This window comes from Condylura cristata, unplaced genomic scaffold (genome assembly GCF_000260355.1).
Source record: "Condylura cristata isolate star-nosed mole 26May11 unplaced genomic scaffold, ConCri1.0 scaffold00004, whole genome shotgun sequence".
Taxonomy (NCBI): domain Eukaryota; kingdom Metazoa; phylum Chordata; class Mammalia; order Eulipotyphla; family Talpidae; genus Condylura; species Condylura cristata.
This window is the reverse complement of record NW_004567105.1, coordinates 2,240,379-2,254,051: the sequence shown is the minus strand read 5'-3', so window position 1 is coordinate 2,254,051 and position 13,673 is coordinate 2,240,379. Positions and strand designations below refer to the sequence as shown.

The 13,673-nt window shown below is 64.2% G+C and overlaps 1 protein-coding gene across 1 annotated transcript; it reads right to left on the bottom strand.

Annotated features, from left to right (window-relative positions):
- Positions 1–4,507: 4,507 nt before the first annotated feature.
- Positions 4,508–10,032, bottom strand: CENPM (centromere protein M). Its single transcript, XM_012735231.1, has 6 exons — positions 9,973–10,032; positions 9,084–9,163; positions 7,242–7,334; positions 6,520–6,599; positions 6,102–6,193; positions 4,508–4,951 (listed from the first exon to the last, which is right to left on the bottom strand). Exons 2-6 carry the CDS (start codon positions 9,116–9,118, stop codon positions 4,811–4,813), a joined length of 441 nt encoding a protein of 146 aa, XP_012590685.1. The 5' UTR covers positions 9,119–9,163; positions 9,973–10,032; the 3' UTR covers positions 4,508–4,810.
- Between the last annotated feature and the right edge of the window lie 3,641 nt (positions 10,033–13,673).

Here is a 13,673-nt window from a genome sequence, read left to right as displayed (position 1 = left end):
CGAGTTTGAGGGGAGAGCTGGGGCACCCATCACAGCCACTGTGGGGAGAGGCAGTTAATAATTTAACACAAATGGCTTATTGGGGGCCCCTGTGGGCCCATGGGGGCAGGTGCCAGGGCCACACCAGCAGAAGGCCCCAGGGCCGTGTGCAGGGCCACAGGTGCAGCCCAGACAGACCTTTCCCCTCCTGCCTGCCGGGGCCTTCCGGGGCCTTCCGGGGCCTTCCGGGGCCGGGGAGACGCCTGGGTCTGCCTGGTAACTCAGCCGCTGGACACGTCACTGAGATGGGGGTGTCTAGTTCTCACCATAGCCTTTCTCTCACTTTTTTAAAAAAAGATTTATTCGTGCACACAGAGCTGGGGTACAGGCCAGAGGGGCAGGGGCGGTGAGAGGCTTCACCAGAGACAGAGCGGGGGGCAGAACAGGCCGGATGACTAAGTCCACTGCTGAGGGGGTCAGGAGAGGTCTGCCGGCCATGCGGTCCCCTTGGGGTGCGGATGGAACTCGTGCTGCAGCGGCTGCAGAGAGCTTCATAGCGCTGCGCTTCAGTGGGCACCAGGGAGGCCCTCTGGCCCTCTGGCCCTCTGGCCTCTCGCTGTGAACCTCGGAGTGAGTTCGGAGTGAGTTCGGAGTGAGTTCCTTACTGCTCCCTCCACCTGCTCCAGTCACCTGTGACTAGGCCATGAGGGAGGAGGCAGGGGCGGGGCCCCCACGTGTTCCTCCTTCCCTTAATAGCTGCCGGCCCCACTCCTGCTCCTGGCCGGAAATCAGGCCTTGCCCTGAACCCTGCTCCGCCTTCTCAAGCTTCCACTCGCCGCTGATGGAGACGTTTTCTCTTATGATGAATTTGGGGTCTGTCAGGAAAAGGGGGCCTCCCTTGAGCTTTGCCCCCGCCCCCCAGGAGTCAACACAGAGGCTGCTGAGACCCCGTTTTGCAGACGGGCAGCAAGGCCTGGAGGGCAAAGATGAGCCTGCCTGGCGGAGGGCGGGGTCTGTGCGTAGCCCCCCGCCCACGGCTGCGCCCTCACACTCCTGCGGCCCGGTGAGGGAAAGAGGGGCCTGTGTGGCCGGACCGGGGTGCAGGAGCAGTGCTGGGCCAGAGGCGCAGTTCCCCGGCTCTGGGAGTGGAAGCCTCTGGGGACCTCTCCCTGCTTAAAAACTGCCTGTTTGTCCGAGGTGAGTAATACCCGAACAGGCTCGCACGCCAGAGCCCCGAGAGCGCTGGTCAGAGAGTGAGGCCCCCCAGGCTTGGCCCTGCGTGCCCGTCCACTCAGCCACAGGGGCAGTGGTCTGTGCCAGGTGCTGCTCTAGGCTCTGGGGAGCCGGGGTGGCAAGCCACGCCGTGAAGCGTTTCACAGGGGAGAAGCCCCGGGGAGAAGACTCCAGGCGGGAAGGGTGCCAGGGAGTCGGGCGTGGCCCAGTGACCGGTGCAGAGGGGTCCCGAGGATGTCAGCGGAGGGGCGGACAAGCCCGCAGAGAGCACAGCAACCGGATGCCAGCGTTGTGGGCTCCGACCCTCACCTCTCACCCCTGCCCTGTCCTGCACCCTGTGCCTCAACCCTGTGGGGGAGGGGCAGTGAGCCCCCCACTTTTCAAAGAGCTCAGGAGGATAAGGGACAAGCAGTGGCCCCCTGATTCTGAGCTCTCCGGGGACACGTGTGGGGTCCCCTCCTGCGGGCAGACGGTGGGCGGGGGGTCGGGTCCAGCCATCCACCAGCTCACGCTGAGCATAGTAGGGCCCACGTGTGTGGGGGTGACCCCCTGGGGCTGGCTTTGCAGACATATTTTGAACCAGACCAGGCAAGCACTAGAGGTTAGTGCCAAGGGCCCCCCACATGCCTTTGGCACTCCTCTGAGGCAAGAGGGCGCTCGAGGAAGGCTGCCTTTGCTACAGGTTAGGGTGCTGGGGGCCTCCCACCCACCTTTCCTCTCCCAGCTGGTTCACAGGAACCCCAGTTCATGAGTCACACACAGGCAGACTGACAGGCTTGGGGGCGGCCCGACTCCTCCCCTGGTGCCTCCTAGGCCCCTGGGGGCTGAGAAGTCACTCACAGTGACGCTGCCTGAAACCTCAGAGCCCAGGGGACTGGGGGAAGGGCTAAACCAACAGGCGCAGCCCCCAGGGCGTGGGGAGGTGCTCACGATCCCCCTGGGGGTCAGGCAGAGTCCACATGCAGTGAGGAGCTTGTCCGGGCCTCACAAGTGTCTCCAGGTAGTCATGGGCTGGGGGCAGAAGTGAGGTGGCCCAGGTCACACCGCAGGGTGGCCACAGACCCGTCAGTGGGACTTGGAGGCCAGCCAGGCCCTTCAGCACCGCACCATGTCCCCTCTGCGGCCAGCCGGCTTCTGCCTCAGCCACAGCCCGGGGCCGCGCTCGCTGTTGCTGAGGGGTGATGGGGAACGCGCCCCTCTTGCAGGGAAGGTCCTGCCTTGGCAGGGACTAGAAGTACCATCAGGTTGGGCCAGAACCACCTCTCCCCGGGAAAACATAAGCTCCCCTAGGTGGGTCCCAGGGCTCCACCACTGGGAGGCCCGAGCCAGCCTCTGGCAGCCCTGGACCTCCCCCAGGCCCGCCCCTTCCACCGCCGAGGGGCACAGGCTGGGCAGAAGGGGCTTCTCACTAGCCTCGGGCGCCGCACTCGGACCTGCAGCCCCCACTGACCGCAGGGTGGCCCGAGGCCCAAGGCTGTGTGGGCAGCGAGGTCTTGTTCACACAGTGGCTTCACCTCAGGCTCGCAGCCAGCGGGGCGAGCGTCAGTGCCGCCATTCTGAGGCGAGGAAACAGGCTCGCAGCGGCGAGTGCCCCGAGGCCCTGCGGTCATCGGCAGCGGGGCACAGCTCCCCCTCCCCTGCACCCCACACGGGCTCTGCGGGGACACGGGGCCTGGTCTTCCGCTGGACAGCCGGCCAGGCGCAGAGCAGCCTCCTCCCCACGGGCCGCCATCTGGGGCGCCTCAGCGGCGGGGGGCGGGGGCAGCCTCTGGGCTCCAGGCCCCGAGTCGCGGGAGCTGGCAGCAGTGACAGCACCGTGCCCCCAGCTCTTGGGCGGCTCCCAGAGCCTTGGCTGGAGGCGGCGGTGCCACCGCTCTTGTTAAATGGCACCAGGTGGCACAGAAACCGTGGCACAGGGCGGGAGAGGAGCGTGCGGAGGCTGGGGGAGGGCGCTCCTGCCCCGTGCAGGGACATGCCAGGAGCCAGCTGTCCTCGCTGCCCTGCCCGCCTGGGCCGCGGCCCTGTGGGGGAGACGAGCGACCACTCCGGGGCGCCACCCACGCCTGGCCTGGCCCTCCCGTGATTGTGGACCTGCCCGCAGGGAGAGGGCGGCAGGGGCGGCACCTGGGCCCGGCAGGGGCGGATAAAAGGGCAGTCACCCTCAGGTGAGATTACCAGGCCAGATTGCCAGGCTGAGAGGGAGCGGGAGACATGGGCGGGCGGCTCACTGCCTCAGGAGCCCCCTCCTCCTGCCAGCCCCTTGGGCTTGGGCCCCTGAGGGGCTGAGACGATGCTGCTTTCTAGGCCTCGGCCCCTGCCTCAGAGCCTCCACGACCTCCCACCCAGCCTTGGAATACCCGCCTGCCGCCAGCGGTGCTGCTCCCAGCTGGCCCGGCCTGTCCTGAGGGGGGCGCAGCGCCTCCCCGGCTCCCTCAGAAGGCTGCTCCCTGGGGCCAGGCTGCCGCCGGCCACTTCCGGTTCCCTGGGCAGGGCCTGGCAAAGAACTGGCCGAGGGGTTGGAGCCGCCCTGACCACCCACCCGTGCAGTCTGGACACAGGCCTTGGAGTTCGGTAGCTGTGAAATGGGGAAACACAGGGGACCCCAGGGCCCGCTGGGGCGGCAGGAGCGCTGAGCCGAGGAGCTGCTGGGGCGTGAGCTCCGCGGAGGCCGGCGCCTGTGGGCTCCACCGGAACCCACGCAGCTGGGGTTCTCGGTGGGCCCGGGGCTGCCCCGTGGAGGCACCAGGAGTGGGTCTGGGCTGGCCTGGAAGGGACTGGTGGGAGGGACGGGGCAGGCCGCACCCCTGTGACGGCAGGAGCCCCAGCCGCGCATGCGGGCACTGCCAGGCCTGGGGAGGGGTGGTCCTGGGGGCGAGGGCAGGCGCCGGCACAGGAGGGTGGGGGAGCCAGACCGGGTCGCTTTGCGACGCCCCGGCCACGACCCGGCCGACAGGGTTTCGGACGCCACTGGGGCCCTTCCAGTTTCCCTTAGACCCAGAGGAGGGGAAGCCGCCCCGCAGGGTGTCCAGCTGCCCGCCCGAGGCCGGCCCTGCCCTGCTGCCGCTTCTCGAGGTTCGGGGCAGCAGGGAGCTGTGTGGACTGCGCCGGCTGCCCGGCCTGGGCCAGCTCGCCGCAGCGAGCGCAGAGGCCTTGGCGCCAACCCGGGCCTGTGCTCGGCCGCGGGGGCAGAGCCGGCTGCAGCCTACCCTGGGGAGGGAGGCGGCCCGGGGGCAGCACCAGCCTCCAGGAGGGGCAGCGCGGGGTGCAGCGTCCAGGGCTCCCCACCCCTCGTAATGGTCTGAGTCAGTTTCCTCGTCTGCAAAATCAAACTGGTGAGACCCGTGATTTTCAAACTTTTTTTAGCCACGGAGCCTTTGTTTAAGTGAAGTCTTCGTGCTGTGGAGCTGTAAGACGTCAGAGGGGTGAGGACGTGAGTGTGGGGGTGGGGGGCCGGCTCCCCCAGCTGGGTCCGCCCACCGGCTGGGCTCCCACCAGCACTGCCAGGGGCGCGGGGAGTCTGGGCCCCGCAGGGAGCCGAAGGGCCTGGCCAGCCTGTCAGGCGCCCAAGGGTGGGCAGGCGGGCCGGGCCTCCGCGCTGTCACAGGTCCTCCGGCGGGGAGCTCTCGGCGCCCCTCAGCAGCGACAGCAGGCTCAGGGCCGAGAGGCCGGGCACGTGGCCAGCGCAGACCTGCAGCAGGCGCACCAGGCGCTGCGCCGCGGCGGCTCGGAAGGGCTCCGTCTGCACAGAAGCGCAGGGGCGGCGGTGAGGCCGCTGGCAGAGCCAGCTCCGCTCCCCGCGTGGAGCTGGTGAGGTCAGAGGCTTGGGGTCAGCAGAGCGCACCACCCACCACCACGGCTGCTTCCCGGCCCCCCGGTAAGCTCCAGTCACCCACCCATGCTCAGGGGAAGGAGGGCCCAGTGCAGGGCCGGTGAGGTTAGACCAACTGACCAGTCACCGGCGTGGTGACTGAAGGGCCGGGATGTGACCCAGGCTGGGACCAGCCTGAGCATGGGCCTCAGAGTGCCCTGGCGTGGGCGTGAGGGGCACGATGGAGATGAGGAGTGGACAGGGAGAAGATGTCGCCCACAAACAGCTCCTTCATCGGGCCTTGTGAGGGCTGCTGGGGACAAGGTAGGTCAAGGCCAAAGCTGGCCCAGGGCGCTGGCCCAGCCAGTGCTGGCAGACGCATGGCCCTGGAGCTGAAGGAGGGTTCGGTCCCCACCAGATGGCCTTCTGGCCGGCGGGGCTTTAAGCACACCCCTTCTGGTACCCTCGAAGTGTGAGGGGGTTGGGGGACACCCGCCCACCCAGAAACCAGGGTGTCATCTGCTCTGACCCCTGGGCATTACACCCCAGGTGGCTCTCAGCCCTGCTTCTCTGCCCATCTGCTGGCCCCAGCCGCTCCCCACTCTGTCTGAGGGGGACGTGCCCGCCCGCCTGGGCTCTCCTCCCACGCCTGCTCCCTCGCCGCCCTGTCCAGCGGCAGCTGACAGCCAGACCCCATCTCCAGACCGCCCCAGGGGCAGCGGGGCAGAGCAGGCAAAGTGGCCACGCAGCCCTCCCGCCTGCTGCTGTTGGTGCGCCCTGTGAACACCCCACATCCAGGGTGCGTTTCCGCAGCTGTAAGCGGCTCAGACCACGCCAAGGCTCAAACTCCACCAGTGAAGCATGGAAAGGACACAGGGCCGCGAGGACAGACGGCTCTCCCAGCAGGCGCTTCGCGCGGCCTTTTCTGAGGAGCGTTCTCAGGCCCTGGTGTGGCCCGCCACCTCGCGGCCATGCGCAGAACTGCACTCTGCGCAGGTAAGTGGCGAGCAGACGACTGGACAGTCCACTACAGGTAAGAGAGGAGAGGAGGCCGCAGCGCTGCGCCCCGCCAGGGCCTCACCTCCAGGTCACAGGAGAGCAGGGGGCTGCGGTAGGTGTGGGCCAGCTTCTCCGCGGTGCTCCGGTGCACGCTGCAGTGTGTGTCCCGCGCGGCTGCAAGGGAGCACCCCGAGAGTCAGGCCCACGCGGGGGCTCGGCCCAGGACACGCTGGGCGAAGCTGGTGCCCCCTCTGGGCTGACTCCGTGGCGATCCTGCTCCACCCTCTCTTCGGCGAGGGGAGAGCCCCCGGCTCTGAGAGCGCGGGCGACAACGCAGCGTCCATCGCCGGCCAGCAGCGTGTTACAGACACAGAGTGGTACTGGGCCAGGCGCCTGCTCGGCTGGCTCAGCCCCAGGGTGGGTGACTCAGACACCCTGGTGGAGGGCAGCTGCCATCCACCCCCCGAGGCCACACTGCCCTGGGGGCGGGGGGGACTCACCGCCTGTGACCAGGAAGATCACCTTCCCCAGGAAGAAGGGGGCGTCCACGTGGCGCAGAGACTCCTCCACGTTCTGCAGGCTGGGGTGGCCGGGCCGGCGTGAACACCAAGCAGAGGACAAACCTTACAGCGGAGGACGCAGAAGCCCCGCTCCTCACCCAGGGCACCGAGGGTGACCGGAAGCAGCCGGGAGGAACGCTGGGGCCTCATCTTATATTGTCATTAATTACAAGGGAGCTTAACTGGAAAGAAACAGGCCTCCTCTCTCAGGGATGCTCCTTGCTGCCGCCCAGCTCCAGGGGTCCTGACCGCACAGTCCCGTCTCCAAACACAGGTGTTCCTCCCGCGCCCAGCTAACCCTTCGCCGGCTCACTCCTTTCTCGGGGGCTTAGAAGTCACCATTACAAAGTCTGCGCTGACCGAGCCCATTGGGCTCTCACAGCCCAGGACCCGCCACTGCTCAAAAGCCAAGTCTCTCTCCCAGTGGGCGGGCACACCCTGCGGATGGGTCTGTGCTGCTGCCAGGGGCCCAGGTGGCCCAAGAGACCACACGACAAGGGTGGACACGACACGCGGGATTTCTGTGTCTTGGCCACTGGCTTCCCCCGCCAGCCTCAGGTCAACCCCAGGCAGCCCTCTCCTCATTACGAGGGAGGTGGCCATCCACAGAGCCCCCCAGCCAGTGACCCTGTGCCCCACGGTGCCTGTCCTCTGGTGCTCACCTGTATTTGCTGTGAAGGTTGATCACAAACACAATCAGGTCAATCCGGGGCCGGTTCACATTGGAGGGCAGTGGGAGAGACTTTGCCACGTGGCTGAAAAACAAGCAGTTGCAGGCTCGAGCCATCCACACCCCATCACAGCAGCAGCTGACCCGGGAGAGGGAGGGGCACTGAGCAGGGTCTAACTGGCAATTAACTGCATCGCCGGAAACAGCTGGATTTGCTCACTGGCCAGAACTCGTCACATGGCTCCTAACAAAAGGGGGGAAATGCCAGTCTGCTGCCACCCAGACGCGCTGGGAACACTGGCAAAGGAAGGCACCGGGGTCCCTGTCAGGCGGTTTGCTTCCGCTGCCCCAAAGCCTGAAGAAGTATTTACCCTTGAAATTCAACAACTTAACTAGGTATAACTTCGGTGTTTTTGTTTTTAAAGATTATTTATGCAGACAGAACTGGGGTACAGGCCAGAGGTGCAGAGGGTGAGGGCTCCCCGGAGACAGAGTGGGGACTGAACAGGCTGACTGACTGAAACACTGCTGAGGGGAGCAGCCGGTGGGTCAGGAGAGGTCTGCTGCGCCCCGGGGGTCCCCCTGGCCGGGAATTGAAGTCACACTATGGACAGCTTCACAGGACTGCGCTTTCACCCACTGTGCCACCAGGGAGGGCCCTCGGTCACCACTTAGAATAAAGTATTCTAAGGAGTAAGAAGATGTCTTTTGTTAACGGACAAATTCAACTCTTCGTTCATTTTAGGAAAGTTTTCTTCTGATGCTTCTTTGCACACTTTTGCTGTAATTTTTCCAAGTCTTTCTTCTTTGTAAGTTCTTGACCGTGTATCCTGTAAGTACTTATCAGCCACATCTTACCTGGCATTCTCAGCTCCTTTTGCCCTTAGCTCTGTGATATTTCCTTTTCTGTAGGTTTATCATTTGGTCTTTGAATGCTTCTTTTAAAAATTCATGTTACTAAACTGCTCGGTGGCACAAAATACAAGGAAGCCCTTCCCTTTCTGTATCGCCCCAGAGTGGACCTTCGTCAGGTTTTGGACAGCAGGTAACTTGCTCTTTTTTGGCAACAATTTCATGACGCTTCTTTCCCTGCTTAAGTTCCACGTGGGCAATTTTGTCCACATTTCCCATTTACTCTGATGCAACTTAAATTGGTTATTAATTTTTAAAAGATTTATGTATACAAAAACTGGGGTACAGGCCAGAGATATCAGGGTGGCGGATTCAGCAGAGACAGAGTGGGGAGCAGAGCAGGCAGAGTGACAAAGCTCCATTTGGAGGGATTCTCCCCAGTGCCGCACCGGGCTGCCGCTCACCCCTGAGAAGTGGGGGCATGGAGAAATGCCCTCTAGGGTTTGAGGTTCTCCTTCACCATGGACCCCTGGGGCTCATCTTTCTACCAGTGAGAGTGAAACCCACATGTTCAGTTCCTTGACTGTCTCCAACAGCTGTTTCTACCCTGTGGCCTTCAGTTCTCAAAGGAAAACAAACTATTCTTCAAACTGGGTGGGTGGGAGGGTATTGTAAACATCAGGTAAGGGCTCCAGGCACGGGGGATCCAGCTGACTGGCCTCAAAGGCTGACCTTGTGGCCCAGGGGTCAGGTGACTGGAAACAGGTGAACAAGGAATTTCTCCCAGGGACAAGCGCTAGAAGAAAGCTGAACAAGTCACACCCGCCGTGTGGGCGAGGGCAGATCGCGCTTGGACGCTGGACACTCCGCGGGTTGCCACGCTTCCCACCCAGTGGAGTGTCCAGCGCGCTCTTCTGCTCTCCGGCCAGCCTGGACTTCAGACCACCGCTCGGCCATCAGACCCCTGGTCTCAGCTACTTACATCTTCAGCTCGGAGCTACAGTCCTCCTTGAGCATCGAATCGGCCAGCTGCTGCAGAGGCGCATCCTCAGCGCCCACCAGCTGCCGGGAGAGAGCAAGCACAGGGCGGACGGCGGGACAGCTGTGCCTCTGGGGGGCTGCAGGGTCAACGCACCGGGATTCCCGCTCCGCGCGCAGGGGGCTGGTCGAGAACAGACTGCCGCTCCCGGCACCGGCCGAGGGCCGATCGGCACCCGCCCAGCCCGCCCCGCCCCGTGGGCCGCGTCCCGGGAGGCCCCACTCCGCCACGCGGGGAAAGCCAGCACCGTCCCGCGCGGAACTCAGCCCCACACCGCGCCGGCTGCAGCCGCCCACCAATCAGAACGTGGGAGGCAGTCCGCCGCGCAGCTATTGGTGGAAGCGTCCTTCAGCCTCAGCGCGAGGCTGCTCCGATTGGCTCAGAGCGAGGCTCTCCCGCCCACCACAACCGGCTACTGAACGCCCGGGAGCACCTCAGAGCGGAGGACCGAGCCGCTGGGCGCAGGCAAGGAGGACGGCGGGCGGGGGGGCGGGGCCACGGGCGCCTACCAGGATGGTGGCCGTGTTCAGGCTGGGCAGCTTGTCCAGGGGCCGCAGCACCGCCATGCCAGGCGCCGGCCGAACCGTCGCTCTAGCGTGCGCGCCAGGCTTTCAAAACGCCCAGAGGCCCGCCCCTGCTGCGCCGCCCCGGACGCGTGACCGCGGGGGCGGGGCTTCGCCAGCGGGCGGGGCCCTCTTAAAGGAGCCGCCGCCGCGCGGTCAGCGTTTTCGTTTGGGGGCTGCAGGCGGTTCAAGTACAGCAGGCGGGACCTGGATTTTGTTTCCCTCGGAGAAAGAAGGTGTGAGGGAGGCGTTCGTTCGTGCGCACTCACCCTGTCCTCGCCATTCCTTCCAAGTCTGCCCTGCCGGGTCTTCTCCCTCTGTCCACTCCATCCTAGCGGCTGCCCGGGAACTAGCCCTCGGCGCCTGCCTGCTCCGCCCTCTTGTTCACGCCCACACCACCCCGGAGCGAGCCTGGGGGTCTCGTCTGCAAACCTCAGAAGCCGACCCCTTCTCACCACCTCCACCGGAGACCACCAGGACTGTCTTCCTCTCTGGTCCCCAGGGCCACCGGCAGCCCCCCCCCCCGGCGCCCCCAGCACCCCCAGCCTTCTGAGCCACCCTTGAAAAGCAGAAGTGGGAGCAGGCCGTCCTCTGCTTGAAGCCAGAGGTTCCTGGGCCCACACCTGGTGCCCTCCGTGGCCGGGGGTGGGGCACTGTGGGCGCTGGCCCCTGCCCTGACTTCACCTGCCTTCTCTCCCCCACCCCTCCTCCAACCAAGGGCCCTCGCTGTGCCTCACAAATCCCTGCCCCAGGTCCCCAGAGACCCTGCCTCCCAGATAGTCACACTGCTGGCTTCTGTATGTCAGGGGAACTTTCCTTCACGCCTGTCTCAACAGCAAGCCCCAGTCCCTGCGTGCTCTCGCCTCCTGCTGTTTTCTCAGTAACTTCCACTTCCAGCAGTGTCTGAGGCCTTGACTTTATCTGAGCTAAGTGGAGGTCATACAACTGCTACTGTTTAGTACCATCAGCTACTGTCTCCTGGGTGCTGGGGGAGGACAGGAGCTCCTGTGTGACTCGGGAGCGGTAGCCGGGCATGTGGGCTCGTGTCTGTGTCGATATCCCGTGTCCCCCACGTGCCGCAGAGGCCATGCCTGTCCTTTGTGAGCCCACAGGCTTGCTCAGGGAGGGAGTGGATGTGCAGTGGAGTGGAGCAAGGACCTGAGTTGTTTTTTTTTTTTAAAGATGTATTTATGTGTGTGAAGAAGAGGGGCCTGTCCCCGCCATCGGTGGTGGCACAGGAGGGGGCAGAGACTAGAACCCCCCTGTGGTGAGTGGGGTCGTCTTGTGCCCAAGGAAGTTCACCACATCCCTCAAGGTTGCCTGCTGCAAACCCTGAGAGAGGACCAGTCAATTCGTCAGGGTCCAGTTTTGTTTTTGTGCACCCATAAGAGCCAGCTGGTGTGCTCAGGGCCCGTGGCCCTGCTGATGAGGTCATCTAGGGTGTAAGACGCATGAGGATGGAGACAGTCAGTTTGTAGATCCAGCACTTTAAGGGGCCGGGTACACAGTAGTTGCTCAATAATTTGCCGAAGGAGTGGAGTGATTCACATCCGCCCAGCTATCTCCGGTGGCCACTCAGTCTTTCCTAGGGGAGCCCCAAGGGCCCACCCTCAGATCAGACATTGTTGATCAACTTAGCTTTTGTTTTTTCATTTTTAGAGACTTATTTCTGCGTACAAGAGCTGGGGTGCAGGCCAGAGGTGCAGGGGTGAGAGGTTCACCAGAGACAGTGGGGAGCAGAACAGGTACATGAAACCCACTGCTGACGGAGCAGCGGGGAGACGGGAGGGGTCTGCTGCGCCCTGTGGGTCACTTGCCTGGCCGGGGATCGAATTTGTGCTGTAGGGGCTGCAGACAGCTTCAACCTTCTGTGCTTCAACCCGTCGCGCCACCAGGCAGAGCCCTGACCATCACGTTTTAAAAACATATTGGGGCCTCGATGACTTAGAATAAAGTGCACAGTTAAGTGGCCAATGCCATAGGCTTTGAGGCACACGTAGGAGCCTGCCTCCACCATCAGGCTAACCAGCATCTGCCCCAGGACCCTGTGCCTCCTACTCGGCTCCCTCGGCAGCATGAGAAGCAGGCTGGCAGCCCGGTCATGGCGGCCAGCCTGGAAGCCGCCCACAGGCCTCGGCCGTGACCAGGTCCGCACACTGGGGTGCAGGGCCAGGAGCGTCCAGCGACTGTCCCCGCTGTTCCCCGAGGCGGACACAGGAGTGCAAGCATGTGCTGCCTTCATGGGGACCCCAACATGGCCTAGAGCTGACAGTGTCTGTTGGGACCCGGCCCTGAGGTCATTTTACTGAGAGCCTTTCCCACCCGCTGATTACGTCTCTGGGAACCGACTCCCAGGAGAGCTGGTTCTGGGAACCGCGTGGGCCTGGCGCTGCTCTCCCCAGAAGACAGTGACTATGGCTGTCGGTGGGCACCACCACGGTGCAGATGCCCTCTCTGCACAGGAGGGGGCCCCGCCCCCACCCTCCCCCCGACTTTGTCACTGAGGAGCTGAGGGACCTCTCTGGACCACAGCTGCCTCATTCCACAGTGGGGTCCCCATTACCCCGGCTAGGGAACTCAATAAAGTGATATGGGACACGCCTGGCATGTGGGGGAGCACAGTGCCTGGGAGCCGTGGACCCTCTCAGGCCCAGAAGAGGGGTCACAGGGTTGGTGAGACAGGACTGCATGGGGCAGTGGGGCTCTGACCGGGCCCTGCCATGATGTTCCCGCCATGACCTTGGATGAGAATAAACGAGCTGATGGACGTGAGCAGCGTCTGCACACTTAGGACACATCGGACCTGCAGGTCCGGAGCCGCAGGCTCAGACTTGGGGCTCCCCTCTATAAATGACCCTCCCTGACTCTCCTGTCACTGCCTCCCGGTCCCCCTTCTTGCCAAGGACCCCAGCCTCCCCCTCCAAGGGCAAGCTTCCAACTCCTCCCCACCCCCCCGTGCTGTTAGCGGGGTTCCCTTGTGTCCAGGCCCACGAGCCCGATGGCCCCACTGCCTGCCGGGTGGCGCCATCCCTCCAAATTCCTGCCCCCCTGCCCTATCATTTCTGTACCACTTGCACAGTGTGGAGGATCCAGAGGCGAAGGCTGGTTGCCAGGGCAACGGAGGATAAAGCCCTTGCTCTGCCAGGCTGCTGATTGGCTGAGACAGGTTCCGCCTCCTGCCATCCTGGGGCTGGGGGCAGAGAGCAGGGTCTCTGATGGGCAGCAAGAGCTACCAGGGTGCTGGCCAGCCCAGGACTGACCCTTCCTGGCCCCGCAGGAGGCCCTGAGCCTGGGAAACTCTCCCGCGTGGGGTCCTGGCCTCGCCTATCCTCTGCCTCCAGCACCCAGGCGACCGCAGATGGCAGCGTCTCTGGGGACGGCCGCTGCGACTGAGTCCATGGGCCGGCGCTGAGCTGCTCGGGCCGCGGCGGTGTGCTCAGTGCAGATCCCCGGAACAGGTACCCCAGGGAGGGAGGGGTACGCGAGGGGTGTCTCTGGGCCCTCGGCGGGGTGGGGGGCACGGAGTGGCGCTGTGTTGGGATGGGGGAGAGTGCACTGAGCCTCACTCCACCCCAGACGGACCTTGGCTGGGACAGGGCTGAAGATTCCACCTAGATCATCTGGTCACCCTCACCCCACCCTGGCGCGGTGCTGGGAACCCCTGAAGTCCAGAGAGGGTGAGCAGTGGCTCAAGGTCACACAGAAGGCGGGTGACTGCTTTGCTTTAGCTGGGCCAGTCCCCTGGGAAGCGCAGAAAATGTCTCGTGGCCCTCAATCTGCCCGCAGTGCCTGGGACTTGGGTCCCTGGGCTGGGAGATTGGGGGACCCTGAACTGTGCCCCTCAAATCTTCAGCATTGCAGCTGAAACAGCCCCTGTCTGCCTGAGCTCCCCATTCTCATGCTCAAGCTGTAGGGAAAAGGCCCTGATTGGGGGCCCCGTTCTTGGCTTCAGTTAGCTAGTTTGGGGCAG